At 36.9% G+C, this 15,510-nt stretch overlaps 1 protein-coding gene across 4 annotated transcripts in view; it reads left to right on the forward strand.

Moving 5' to 3' along the window:
• TTC28 (tetratricopeptide repeat domain 28) overlaps positions 1-15,510 on the forward strand; it is a 581,747-nt gene that overhangs the window by 13,676 nt on the left and 552,561 nt on the right. For all 4 annotated transcript variants that reach the window (XM_044930639.2, XM_006054175.4, XM_006054176.4 and 1 more), the window contains exon 2: positions 9,238-9,516. In XM_044930639.2, the coding sequence (XP_044786574.1) occupies positions 9,442-9,516 (75 nt within the window). In that variant the 5' untranslated portion in view covers positions 9,238-9,441. The remainder of the gene's footprint in view (positions 1-9,237; positions 9,517-15,510) is intronic.

Raw genomic sequence — 15,510 nt, forward strand, 5'->3', positions numbered from 1 at the left:
GTGAACTCCGGGAGTTGGTGATGGACAGGGAGGCCTGGCGTGCTGCGATTCATGGGGTCGCAAAGAGTCGGACACGACTGAGCGACTGAACTGAACTGAAAGTGGCAGGTAAAAGTATTGCATCCAATAATTCCTGAACATAGGGGCCATTTTAAGTTTAATCTACACTAAAAGTAAGAAAGCCATGTTCCTCCCAACACATTTCAAAATCATAAGCTATCTAAAGCATATCTACTTTTAATATAAATATTGGCAGTTTTGTCATTGGCTAAAATATTCAGTTCAGTTGCTCAGTCATGTCTGACTTTGCGACCCCATGGATTACAGCATGCCAGGCCTCCCTGTCCATCATCAACTCCCAGAGCTTACCCAAACTCATGTCCATAGTGTTGGTAATGCCGTCCAACCATCTCATTCTCTTGTCATCCCCTTCTCCTCCTGCCTTCAATCTTTCCCAGCATCAGGGTCTTTTCCAATGAGTCAGCTCTTCGCATCAGGTGGCCAAAGTATTGGAGTTTCAGCTTCAACATCAGTCCTTCCAAAGAACACCAGGACTGATCTCCTTTAGAATGGACTGGTTGGATCTCCTTGCAGTCCAAGGGACTCTCAAGAGTCTTCTCCAACACCAAGGTTCAAAAGCATCAATTCTTTGGCGCTCAGCTTTATAGTCCATACATCCGTACATGACTACTGGAAAAACCATAGCTTTGACCTTTTTCGGCAAAGTAATGTCTCTGCTTTTTAATATGCTGTCTAGGTTGGTCATAGCTTTTCTTCCAAGGAGCAAGCTAAAATATTGGCATGCCTCATTTTACTGTGCTTCGCTTTATTGCACTTTGCAGATGCTGCATTTTTTTTTTTTTCTTTTTTTTACAAATGGAAGGTTTGTGGCAACTTTGCTTTGAGCAAGTTTATTGGTGGCATTTTTTTCCCCCTAGTAGTGTTTGCTCACTTCATATCTCTATGTCACATTTTGGTAATCCCCACGATATTTCAAAAAACTTTTATTTTATTTGTTATGGTTTTCTGTGATGCTAGTATTGTGGTTGTTTTGGGGCACAATGAATTGCACCCATATAAGATGCCAGACTTAATTGGTAAATGTTGTATGTGTCCTGACTCCAATGTAGGTGGTCTCTGGGTCAGAAAGATCCCCTGGAGAAGGAAATGGCTACCCACTTCAGAATTCTTGCTTGAGAATCCCATGGACAGAGGAGCCTGGCGGTCTGCAGTCCATGGAGTCACAAAGAGTCAGACAACGGCTGAGTGACTAACACTGCTCCATCATTGGATGAATGGATTTTTTATAATTCTAGCTGTTGTCTTTTGTGGACCTGTTATTTTTGTTTTTCTGTGAGGAATATATATTGGATGCGGGAGGTAAAGGAGAATCTGCTGCTTCTGTCACTCCCTTTATAGCTATCACTGTCTTGTTTCTTGTAGCTCAAGTTAGATTTTGGTCTCTTGTTCCGCTGCAAAAAACAAGCCTGAAGAGAGGGGGCAGGAGGAAAGCCCCTACAGACAGATCTGCTGGGTTTTGAGGAGTGATTTTCTTTCTTCCCCTTGAAGGGGAGAAAACTTTTTTCACTGGTACATTTAAAGCTCTTCAACTATAAAGAGTCACCAGTTTTGGACAAGTGTAACACAGAATGCTCAGAGGACCTGAGCGTTTAAACTTTGGAGGTCTAAACTTTATTGTTGGCCACTGCTAAGTCTGTCTGGTATTTCAAACGAATATTGAGCACTGCACGTAGGCACTGAAGGGGTAAACTTATTAAACCTGTGGCGGAGAAAAGTGCTACTGTAATGAACACACAAGGATAAGGAAGTGAAACAGCCTCATTACTGACATGGAGGAAGTTGTAGGGGTCTAGATAGATCAAACCAGCTACAACATTCCTTTAAGCCAAAGCCTAATCCGCAGTAAGGCCCTAATTCTTTTTACTTCTGTGAAGGCTGAGAGGCGAGGAAGCTGCAGAGGAAAAAACTGAAGTTAGTAGAGATTGGTTTATGAGGTTTAAGGAAAGAAGCTGTTTCCATAACAGGAAAGTGGAATATGAGACAGCAAGTGCTGACATAGAAGCCAGTTAACCAGAAGACCTCACTAAGGTAATTAATGAAGATGGCTACACTAGACAACAGATTTTCCGTGTAGCCTTCTGTTGGAAGAAGATGCCATCGAGGACTTTCATAGCTACAGAAGAGAAGTCAGTGCCTGACTTTGAAGCTTCAAAGGACAGGCTGACTCTTATTAAGGACTAATGCAGCTAGTCACTTTAAGTTGAAGCCAATGCTATTTACTATTCAAGAGATCCTAGGGTACTTAGGAATTATGCTAAATCTGTCTACCTGGATGACAGTACATCTGTTGACAGCATGGTTTACTGACTGTTTTAAGCCCACTGTTGAAATCTATTGCTCAGAAAAGAAGATTCCTTTCAAAATAGTACTGCTCATTGACAATGCACCTGTTCACCTGAGAGCTCTGCTCATACAAATGATGCTATTATGAATATCCTGGTATATATAGCTTTGTTTCATAGGTTAATGTATCTGAAGTCTAATTTACTAGAAGTAGGAAAAACTTCTAGAATTTGAAGGGTGTATATCTTTTACATTTTTTTTTTTTAGATATTCCTAAATTGTTCTGTGATTACACCAGCTTGCACTTCCACCAACAATGTATGGGTGGGACTTTTTCTTTATCCTCTTACCATTAAAATGTATTTTTTTCCCCCATTAGTAGGAGAGGTGAAAAGTGATATTTCATGGTTTGATTTTCTTTTAAAATAATTGAAGCCACACATTAAAACATATGATTAAAAGCCATATGAATTTCCTTTCTCTTGATCTGCCTGTGCATATTCTTTGCTTTTTCCACTGGATTTTTTTTTTTTCTAATTTATTTGTAGATTTTTATATAGTAAGGGCTTCCCTTGTGGCTCAGCTGGTAAAGAATCTGCTTGCAATGTGGAAGACCTGGGTTTGATCCCTGGGTTGGGAAGATCCCTTGGAGAAGGGAAAGGCTACCCACTCCAGTATTCTGGCCTGGAGAATTCCATGGACTAGTCCATGGGGTTGCAAAGAGTCAGACATGACTGAGCGACTGTTACTTTTCTTTCACTATATAGTAAGCAAATTAGCTTTTTATCATGTATTACAAATAGCTTTTCTTTTTAACTTACTTGTGACTCACCTTTTACTTTTTTAAAAATAATTTTTCCATGCAGATATTTAAAAATGATAAGCATTTTTTATATCATTTGAATAGTCAAAATTTATAACAGGACTGGAGCTATGTTAAGTAATTGTGGCTGAATAGGTCTGAGTCAATTTGGTCCATATGTTATTGACATTTCTGTCCTTTTAAGATGAGTCTGTCAGAGGGTCAGAAGAAAACATCAACAATGTTAATGGATGTTGAAATTCATAAACTATCAGATCAGATCAGTCGCTCAGTCGTGTCCGACTCTTTGCAACCCCATGAATCGCAGCACGCCAGGCCTCCCTGTCCATCACCAACTCCCGGAGTTCACTGAGACTCACGTCCATCGGGTCAGTGATGCCATCCAGCCATCTCATCCTCTGTCGTCCTGTTCTCCTCCTGCCCCCAATCCCTCCCAGCATCAGAGTCTTTTCCAGTCAGTCAACTCTTCGCATGAAGTAGCCAAAGTACTGGAGTTTCAGCTTTAGCATCATTCCTTCCAAAGAAATCCCAGGGCTGATCTCCTTTAGAATGGACTGGTTGGATCTCCTTGCAGTCCAAGGGACTCTCAAGAGTCTTCTCCAACTCCACAGTTCAAAAGCATCAATTCTTTGGCGCTCAGCCTTCTTCACAGTCCAACTCTCACATCCATACATGACCACAGGAAAAACTATAGCCTTGACTAGATGGACCTTTGTTGGCAAAGTAATGTCTCTGCTTTTGAATATGCTATCTAGGTTGGTCATAACTTTCCTTCCAAGGAGTAAGCGTCGTTTAAAAGCGTCTTTTAATTTCATGGCTGCAGTCACCATCTGCAGTGACCCTGGAGCCCAGAAAAATAAAGTCTGACACTGTTTCCACTGTTTCCCCATCTATTTCCCATGAAGTGATGGGACCAGATGCCATGATCTTCGTTTTCTGAATGTTGAGCTTGAAGCCAACCTTTTCACTCTCCACTTTGACTTTCATCAAGAGGCTTTTGAGTTCCTCTTCACTTTCTGCCATAAGGGTGGTGTCATCTGCATATCTGAGGTTATTGATATTTCTCCCGGCAATCTTGATTCCAGTTTGTGTTTCTTCCAGTCCAGCGTTTCTCATGATGTACTCTGCATATAAGTTAAATAAACAGGGTGACAATATACAGCCTTGATGAACTCCTTTTCCTTTTTGGAACCAGTCTGTTGTTCCATGTCCAGTTCTAACTGTTGCTTCCTGACCTGCATACAGATTTCTCAAGAGGCAGATCAGGTGGTCTGGTATTCCCATCTCTTTCAGAATTTTCCACAGTTTATTGTGATCCACACAGTCAAAGGCTTTGGCGTAGTCAATAAAGCAGAAATACATGTTTTTCTGGAACTCTCTTGCTTTTTCGATGATCCAGAGGATGTTGGCAATTTGATCTCTGTTTCCTCTGCCTTTTCTAAAACCAGCTTGAACATCTGGAAGTTCACGGTTCACATATTGCTGAAGCCTGGCTTGGAGAATTTTGAGCATTACTTTACTAGCGTGTGAGATGAGTGCAATTGTGCAGTAGTTTGAGCATTCTTTGGCATTTCCTTTCTTTGGGATTAGAATGAAAACTGACCTTTTCCAGTCCTGTGGCCACTGCTGAGTTTTCCAAATTTCCTGGCATATGGAGTGCAGCACTTTCACAGCATCATCTTTCAGGATTTGGAATAGTTCAACTGGAATTCCATCACCTCCACTAGCTTTGTTCGTAGTGATGCTTTCTAAGGCCCACTTGACTTCACATTCCAGGATGTCTGGCTCTAGGTCATTGATCATACCATCGTGATTATCTGGGTCGTGAAGATCTGTTTTGTACAGTTCTTCTGTGTATTCTTGCCATCTCTTCTTAATATCTTCTGCTTCTGTTAGGTCCATACCATTTTTGTCCTTTATCGAGCTCATCTTTGCATGAAATGTTCCTTTGGTATCTCTGATTTTCTTGAAGAGATCCCTAGTCTTTCCCATTCTGTTGTTTCCCTCTATTTCTTTGCATTGATTGCTGGAGAAGGCTTTCTTATCTCTTCTTGCTATTCTTTGGAACTCTGCATTCAGATGCGTATATCTTTCCTTTTCTCCTTTGCTTTTGGCTTCTCTTCTTTTCACAGCTATTTGTAAGGCCTCCCCAGACAGCCATTTTGCTTTTTTGCATTTCTTTTCTATGGGGATGGTCTTGATCCCTGTCTCCTGTACAATGTCACAAACCTCATTCCATAGTTCATCATGCACTATCTATCAGATTTAGGCCCTTAAATCTATTTCTCACTTCCACTGTATAATCATAAGGGATTTGATTTAGGTCATACCTGAGTGGTCTAGTGGTTTTCCCTACTTTCTTCAATTTCAGTCTGAATTTGGCAATAAGGAGTTCATGATCTGAGCCACAGTCAGCTCCTGGTCTTGTTTTTGCTGACTGTATAGAGCTTCTCCATCTTTGGCTGCAAAGAATATAATCAATCTGATTTCGGTGTTGACCATCTGGTGATGTCCATGTATAGAGTCTTCTCTTGTGTTGTTGGAAAAGGATGTTTGTTATGACCAGTGCATTTTCTTGGCAAAACTCTATTAGTCTTTGCCCTGCTTCATTCCGTTTTCCAAGGCCAGATTTGCCTGTTACTCCAGGTGTTTCTTGACTTCCTACTTTTGCATTCCAGTCCCCTATAATGAAAAGGACATCTTTTTTGGGTGTTAGTTCTAAAAGGTCTTGTAGGTCTTCACAGAACCGTTCAACTTCAGCTTCTTCAGTGTTACTGGTTGGGGCATAGACTTGGATTACTGTGATATTGAATGGTTTGCCTTGGAAACGAACAGAGATCATTCTGTCGTTTTTGAGATTGCATCCAAGTACTGCATTTCAGACTCGTTTGTTGACCATGATGGCTATTCCATTTCTTCTGAGGGATTCCTGCCCGCAGTAGTAGATATAACGTTCATCTGAGTTAAATTCACCCATTCCAGTCCATTTCAGTGTGCTGATTCCTAGAATGTCGACATTCACTCTTGCCATCTCTTGTTTGACCACTTCCAATTTGCCTTGATTCATGGACCTGACATTCCAAGTTCCTATGCAATATTGCTCTTTACAGCAATGTTATCATAAACTATACCTATGTGAAATATGTGAGGAAAGAATATCAGAAGAATTAAGTGGTATTTCAAAACTTTGGTTTTTTTTGGTCTTCTTGAGTAGTACTGTATATTCACCGTAGTAGTCTATGAATTTAATATGGCCATTTATTCCAGGTACTATATAATCTGAGAAATACATGCAAACCTTTTTAAAAAATCTCTCTGTATTGCCAAATTTATCAATTGCAGAGAAGATAGAAAAGGACAAGGGAAATTATATCTCTTTTAAAAAATCATACACAAAAATTGCCATTTCTTAGCATCCTAAGGACCACATTGTAACCAGCTGAGTAGACTCAGGCATATTTTGACAAATTAGACGCTTCTGTGGACACTTACTAGAGTGTGTTTTTCTCTTACATTTGTGGGCATTTGGTGGTGATGATGGTGTTGGAGTTCCCTAGTATTTATAATCTTTCTGCACTAGCACTAACTGTTTCATGATGTTTTTCTTTGCTCTCAGAGGCATTAATAGTTTACATCAGTGTTTGAGCATTTTCTCGTCCAGCTAGGTACTCCACTGAAAAGATACTTTGATCTTATTATGTATAGTAGCTATCTCCTCTATCAGATTTACAATGTGTGAAATAACTCTTAGCAGGCTTCCCTGATAGCTCAGGTGGTCAAGAATCTGCCTGCAATGCAGAAGACCCCAGTTTCATTCCTGGGTCGGGAAGATCTGCTGGAGAAGGGACAGGCTACCTACTTCAGTATTCTTGGGCTTCCCTTGTGGCTCAGTTGGTAAAGAATTCATCTGCAATGCGGGAGACCTGGGTTTGATCTCTGGGTTGGAAAGATCCCCTGGAGAAGGGAAAGGCTACCCACTCCAGTGTTCTGGCCTGGAGGACTCCATGGACTGTTGAAGTGTCTTCCACTAAAGAAGAAACTTAATTTAACTTTGTTCATCCCAGTCTCCTGAGGACCTAGGGGTTCCTTGGAACATGTTTTGGAAATGTTACTTTGTATTACTGTATATGGAGATAATAGAATGCAGACTCTTTTCTTAATTTGATTCTTATCTATTTTGAAGTGGAACCAAATTACCCTGAGAAGCAAGGAATGCTGTAATAGTAGGATTATGTCTTTTTCACTTTTAGACCACATATGAACCTAATGAATTTTACTTCTGTTACTGTTACTGCTCTTTTTATGTTGTAGCCCTGAATTTTCAAATGTCAAATTTGTTGTATAATTTATGGATAGCACTGCTGTTAAGTAGAGTCATGATGATGACTGTTTCCCAAAATGAAATGTCTTATACATTGTTAAGGAGAAGGCAATGGCACCCAACTCCATTACTCTTGCCTGGAAAATCCCATGGATGGAGGAGCCTGGAAGGCTGCAGTCCATGGGGTCGCTGAGGGTTGGACATGACTGAGCAACTTCACTTTCACTTTTCACTTTCATGCATTGGAGAAGGAGAAGTCGGACACGACTGAAGTGACTTAGCAATAGCAATACATTGTTAAATGTCTTATATTAATCCATTAATTTGGTGTGGCTGAAATCATTAAAAAATTAATCAAGACTCTTCAGGAAAATCCTGGTCATTTGCTCAATGTTCCATAGTCCATTCACTTTCAAGCAATATGTTTCATGATCATCATTAAAAAAACAGAAACAGAACCCTAACCAGAGTATACATTATTGGCTACTTCTATATTAGTACGAGGAATTTGAGGGACGTAATTTGGGTGCTGATATTTGAAATTTCTAGGAAATTTTAAATTGTCCTAGAAAGCTAGGATATGATGTCCCTATGAGTAGAGGAAAAAATCTGATTGCCTCTGTGGGAGATTGGGTTTGTCTTCTTCCTCCTCTCTGTGGAGTCTGTTCTTTTCTAATGCAACTACCTCTGTGAGGAGTCTGTTACTTTTGTACCTGTTGTTATCTGTTACCTATTAGATCTGTCCACTTCTGAATGGAGAGACTGGACTGAGTCTTAAAGGAAGACGTGAGGAAAGAAATTAAATTTTTTGTTTTAATTTCACTTAGAGCAAGCCTACTTGAAATTGCAAACTGTTTGTCTTGATACTGCCGTCTTAAGCATCTATGCTTGGGATTCTAATGCAGTTTCTAATTTTCCTTTTTTAAAAATGAATAACATTTGACTCATTTATTCCTTTTTGTTTTAAGGTCATTGCTATAAAGTCATAGAAAACTTAGTGATTTGGAAAAATCAACGTCAGAGACAGGGCTTAAATTGCCAAGATACAATTTACAGCAGATTTTTTTTTCTTTTTGATGATCTCCAAAAACTGATGTTTGTCTTTGAAATTCCATGGTGGTAGGCAAATTATAGTTACCAAATTTGCCAGTCTTAAAAGATTCCTTGGTACATGAAAATTTATCTTTTAAAAGGTTATTATTTTTTTAAATTTAAGACTTACATGTGCTTACTGCATCACATTGGGGTAAAAGAAAATTTTAAGAAAATAACTCATAATCTTGTATCCAAAGATATCTTAGCATAGTTGATATTTTGATTTTGTTCCTTTTGTTAATTTCCTAAATGCAGCCATCTTAACATAATTGAGATCGTATTGTCTGCATTGGTTTGCATTTTGTTTTTTTCTTAGTATAACTTTAAATTGCCAAGGAAAAGCCTGATTATTTTTTGCATTTATTCATTTATTCATTCTCTCAAACAAAAAATATATGCATATATAAATATGTATTTTTGTAACTATGTGTATATATGAGAACACATACACATATACATATGTATTTAAGGTACTAGGTTTGCTGCTGCTTGGAAAGTGTGTTGTCTTTCTGGGCATAAAAGTTAACTGTAATATAAAGCGGACTATGAAGAATGTTCATATTTTTTTGAAATTTCAACAAGGAACCTCTCTGGATTAACTGAACTTTATCTCACAAAGTTTCTTTGTTTGTAGATTCCTCTCTTTGGTGCTAAGACTATTGGCCGGAGAAGTCCTGATGGACCAGTGCTGAGCAAAGCTGAATTTGTTGAGAAAGTTCGTCAGAGTAATCAGGCCTGTCATAATGGAGATTTCCACACAGCTATTGTTCTCTACAATGAAGCCCTGGCTGTTGACCCTCAGAACTGTATCTTATACAGCAATAGATCTGCAGCCTATATGAAAATCCAGCAGTATGACAAGGCACTGGATGATGCAATCAAAGCTCGACTTCTCAATCCCAAGTGGCCAAAGGTAGAAATTTCCTTTACTTTCTCAGAACTTTTTGTGCTTTCTTATTTTAATGTAACATTTTATTGATTGAGTACAGTTATTAATATTTTAATAGTCTGTACTTCAGCAAGATGTGGAATTGGCTTCATTGAGCTGGTACACTAGTGAATGCCTTCCTTTTTTATACCTTGGAAGTATGCTTTCCATGTCTAATTCTTTTCCTTTGTGTTTGAGATACACTTTTTTTTTTACTCCAACTTAGCTTCTTGATAGTATGCATTCTAGTTATTTATCTAGGTTTTGGATATCTCTTTTTGCACTGATATTTCAGATGGAGTATTATGATTGTGTTTCTTCAATTTAAAATAATTTTATTCTCTATCAACAACTGCTTGTTTTCAGAATGGTAGTTGATCAGAGAAGCTTTGTTTTCCTAATAAATCAGTATAATTATCTATATTCCCTTGAATAGTTTAAGGGTTGAGTTGTTATCTTTATTTGGTATATACTTTATTTTCATTGTGCCTGTTCACCTTCTAACACCCAGTTTTAGAAATGCTTTCTTAAGATGTGATCAAAGTGTTTGAGATTTTTTTTAAATTGAACTACAAACCCATTTCATTCTATTTTTGGCTTTCTGTTGGACTAACAAATGTTAGTGAAAGTTTCCCAGAAATTTAAAAATGATTCTTACTGTCTTATTAGTGATATGTCACAGTCATGTTGTTTTCTACTTTAATTCTGGTATAGGTATTTTTGGCTTTAGTCAGTGGAATTTGTAGTAATGCTGCTACCTTGTAAGTTGTTTAGGATTCTGTAATTCCCTAAAGGATTTCTTTTACAACTATAATTACTGTAAATGAAACAAGATCTGTTTTTTAAAAAAATGTTACATGACACTGGGAGTTAGATTGCTGTTTTCAAAGGACAGACTTAGGTTCAAATTCCTTCACTTCTATTAATGACAATATGGCTTTAGATAAGTCTCTTAACATCTCTGGGGTTAAGATAAATGGAATGATAATACCTATCTTGTAAGGTTATTTAAGAGTTAGAGATAATTTGTTACTTGTACATACTTGGTGTTTTGTGTATAACAGCTGTGATTGTGCATTTTTATTGAATGTTCAAATTAGTAAGTTATTCTAGCAAACCTTGGTCTGTATCCTCTCTTTTTCTTTCTTTCTTTCTTTTTTAAAGCCTGTGATGATACAATGAGCCCAATAAATATAGAGCACTTAAATTTCAGATCAAGTGTCTTCATTCCTTCTTTATTGAGGTCTACTTATTTTGTGTTCTTATTATTTATGAATAGCTTCAAACTTTTTTCTTTTCCCTTTTTCTATGTCATTTCCACTTTCTCATGTCCACTTCTTATGATTTTTGCACAGAAAATGGCTGGAAGGTGCACTTTTATGATTATAGATGAGAGATCAACTTTTAAGATAATTTCTCTCAAGTTTAGTCTCTGATTTTTTTTCCCTTATGATAAATAAGTTTATTGTATATTTACAATTTTCATTAATATTTAAACTCCATATTTGGCTTTAAGCAACAAGATTTAGAATCATGTAAAATATAAATTAGGGTTTGTTACTGAAGTCATGAAAGGGTCTTTCTATATAATATGATTCATAATAAAATTAACTTAAGAAATTTCTACTGCATAAAAGTTTCCTTTGATAAAAACTTGCTTTTATACTTTTCTAGGAATATACTCATTATATAAAAGAAGATTTATTTCTATTCCCTTGTAAAGATATGTCTGGTAAATTTTTATCAATTCCTTTTCTTTTTGACTTTTTTGATGGGCTTTTTCATTATAATCCATTCTGAAATCTTTCTCCAACTGTCATTGTTGTCTACTTTGATGTGGTAAAACATACCTTCCAATTTCTCTTTCTCTCTCTGTAAAAGTTAGTTTATGTTAAGATCCAAGGAGTCCAGAGATTGGATGGAGAGTTTTTATTCTCATTTATTTTGTCTGAAAGAAATATGTTGGTGTGATATGGGCTTCAAAAGAAGTATGGACGAAAACACTATGAGAGCCCCCCAGAAAACAAGCCCAATCCCATTATGATACCTTTATCTCCAACTGCCTCTTAGCTGTTGTCTGTGTATATATTCATTCTTTCTGTGTCTTGTTTAATAAATATTTGTCTTACTGAAAGTTGTAAAGTTTTTCTTTTCCTCTAGAATTTTTGTAGTTTTACCTTTAGGTCTGTGATTCAGTTCAAGTTAATTTTAGGGACTGAATGAGGTAAGGATCAAGGTTTATTTATTTATTTTCCATATAGATAACTATGTTCCAGGCACATTTGTTGAAAAGACTATGCTTTCACCATTGAATTATCTTTAGTACCTTTTTCACAGACCATTTGATTGTAAAAGTGTGAGGATATTACTGTACTGTTTTGTTCTATTAGTTTATTATTTATCCTTATCAAAATCATATTGTTTTGATTACTATAGTTTTGTAAGTCTTGACATCAGATACTGTGAATCTTCTAACTTTATTCTTTTTCTAGGTTTTTGCTATTCTCTGTCTTTGCATTTTTATTCAAGTGTAGAATCAACATCAATTTCTTAAAAAAATCTAGGAAACTAATGGGATTGCTTTGAATTCTTAGAGTAATTTGGAGAGAATTGCTGTCTTAACGTTCCAGTCCATGAATATGGTATAATCTCTCTCTGTTTATTTAGTTTTTATTTTATTTCCCTTTGCAACTTTCTGTCACTTTCAGTGTTTGGGTCTTTCACATCTTTTATTAAATTTATTTCTAAGTATTTTGTTTTTTGATACTATTACAAATGTATTTAAAATTTTTCATTTAGCAATTTTTAATTGCTAGTGTATAGGAAAAAGTGTGTTGTGTGACCCTGTTGAATTTTCTTTTAAGTTCTAGTAGGGATTTTTGGTGGAGAAGGCAATGGCACCCCACTCCAGTACTCTTGCCTGGAAAATCCCAGGGATGGAGGAGCCTGGTGGGCTTCAGTCTATGGGGTCGCACAGAGTTGGACACGACTGGGTGACTTAGCAGCAGCAGCAGCAGCAGGGCTTTTTGGATTTTCTCTGTGCATGATCTTATTGTCTGCAGGTAATGACAATTTTGCTTCTTCCTTTTTTTTTTGGCCTTTGCCTTTTATTTCTTTTTCTTGCTCCATTATACCTGTTAGGATATCCAGTACAATTATGAATAGAAAAGATGAGAGCAAACTTCCTCTGCTCATTCCTGATCTTAGTGCAAAAGATCACTTGAGCTTTGTATTGTTGATGATGATGCCCTTAATCAGGTGGAGGATATTCCATTCAATTCTATTATGATTGAGTGTTGAATTTTGTCACATGTTTTCTTCATCTGTTGAAATGATATTTTTTCTCACTTACTTTGGAATGTTAAGTCAGCCTTGCAGTCATGGGATAAATACCACTTTGTCATTATATATACCATTTTTATATATTGTTAGGTGCAACTTGATATAATTTTGTCAAGGATTTTTGCATCTGTGTTTATGAGGAATATTGATTTGTGTTTTCTTTTCTCGTGATATCTTTGCTGGTTTTGGTATCAGAATGATATTGGCCTCATATGATGAGTTTTGAAGTGTTTGCTCTTCCTGTGTTTTCTAGAAAAAGGCATGTTTTGTCCTTAAGTATTTGATAGAATTCACCAGTCTATTCTAGAGTCTGGTAGAAATGACCATCTTTACCGTGACTTTTCTTTGTGGGAAGGTTTTAATTATGGATTAAATTTCTTTGATATGAGGCCATTTAAATTTTCTAATTCTTCTTGGATTAGTTTTGGTATTTTGTTTCTTTCAGTTACTTTTTACATTTAATCCAGGTTGCAAATTGATCAGCATGGAATTGTTAATAACATTCTTTTATTATTGTTTTCATTTCTGTAGGATCTATAATGGTGTCCTTTCTTTCATTCCTACTATTGTTAATTTGTATCTTCTCTTTTGTTTCATTAGTCTGTCTAGATACTTACCAATTTTGTTCATCTTTCTGTTCAATCAGTTATTAGGTTTATTGATTTTCAGTATTGTACATTTTCTCTTTCATCAATTTCTGCTCTTTATTATTTCCTTCTTTCTAAGTATTTTTCATTTAATTTGCTGTCTTTTTCATTTCCTAAAATGGGAGGTTAGGCCATTGATTTTATTTAAAAATTTCTTCTGTATTTCTTTTTGGCTGTGCTGGGTGTGTGTTGCTTTGCCCGGGCTCGGGCTTTTCTCTAGTTGGGGCAAGTGGGGGCTACTCTCTAGTTGTGGTGCACAGGCCTCATTGTGGTGGTTTCTCTTGTTGTGGAGCACAGGCTCTAGGCACGTGGGCTTCAGTAGTTGTAGCACACAGGCTCAGTAGCTGAGGTGTGTGAGCTTAAAGGTGTGCAGACTTCTGTAGTTGTGGCAGGAGGGCCCTAGAGCATGGGCTCAGTAGTTGTGGTACACGGGCTTAGTTGCTCGGTAATATGTGGAGTCTTCCCAGACCAGGGATGGAACCTGTGTCCCCTGCACTGAAGGTGCAGTGTCCCACTGCACTCCAGGGAAGACCTAGGCTATGAATCATAAATCTTTCTTCTTTTTTAATATAATAATTTAAACCTAAATTGTTCTCTCCAATCACTGCTTTTGCTGTATCCCACAAATTTTGACATGTTTTCATTATAATGATAATGTTAAGAATGTTTTCTAATCCTCCTTATGGTTACTTCTTTGATCCATGAGTTATTTAATGAAGTTTGTACTTAAGTTCCTAATATTTGGGTTTTTTAAAGTTATCTTATTATTGATATCTAATCTATTTCCATTGTTATTAAAGGACATACTTGGAATGATATTATTGCTTTTCAGTTTACTGAGGCTTGTTTCATGGCCAGCATATGATTTATCTTGGTGAACCTACTGTGAGCAGTTGAAAAGAATGAGTATTTTTCAGTAGTGAGGTATAGCTCTATGGATATCAACTAGGTCAAGGTAGTTGATGTGAAGTGAAGTGAAGTCGCTCAGTCGTGTCCGACTCTTTGCGACCCCATGGACAGTAGGCTACCAGGCTCCTCCCTCCATGGGATTCTCCAGGCAAGAATACTGGAGTGGGTTGCCTTTGATAGTGTTGTTCATATCTTCTTTCTCTTTGCTGACTTATTTAGGTCTAGTTATTCCATCAATTGTTGGAATAAAGTTAAAATCTCCAATTAAGATTTTGGAATTGGGGATTTTCCTCTTTAGTATTTTCAAATTTTGCTTCATATGTTTTGAAGCTCTGTTATTAATATAAATACTTTTATTAATATTACGTCTTCTTGAGGAATTGATCCTTTTATTATTATGCAAGGTTTTTCTTTATTTCTGGTATACTAATTTTGGTCCTAAAATCTATTTTGTTTGATATTAATATAGCTGTCTTCTGCTTACTTTTTGCTTCATGTATATTTTTCTATTTATAAATTTTCAATCTTTCTGGGCTTTTACACTTAAACTTCATCTCTTTTGAATAGCATATAATTGTGTCTTGCTTTTTAAGTCAGTTTTGGTAGTCTTTGTCTCTTAAGTGGATCTTTGTCCAATAACATTTAATGTGATCATCAACGCTATTGATTTTGCCTTTACCTACCATTTTATTACTGTCTTCTGTTTTTGTCTCTGTTACTCTTTTCCTGCTATTTATTGGTTTATTTGAAATCTTTTTGAGTTGATTTTTTTTTCTTGTAAGTTTGCCATTGTTTTCAGTGGTTGTTGATGATGTTGTTTGGCTAGTAATTTTCTTGGTTAGAATAAAACTGCTGCTACTGCTAAGTCACTTCAGTCGTGTCCGACTCTGTGTGACCCCATAGATGGCAGCCCACCAGGCTCCCCCGTCCCTGGGATTCTCCAGGCAAGAACACTGGAGTGGGTTGCCATTTCCTTCTCCAATGCATGAAAGTGAAAAGTGAAAGTGAAGTTGCTCAGTCATGTCCGACTCTTAGCGACCCCATGGACTGCAGCCCACTAGGCTCCTCCATCCAACTACAT

This window comes from Bubalus bubalis, chromosome 17 (genome assembly GCF_019923935.1).
Source record: "Bubalus bubalis isolate 160015118507 breed Murrah chromosome 17, NDDB_SH_1, whole genome shotgun sequence".
NCBI lineage: Eukaryota > Metazoa > Chordata > Mammalia > Artiodactyla > Bovidae > Bubalus > Bubalus bubalis.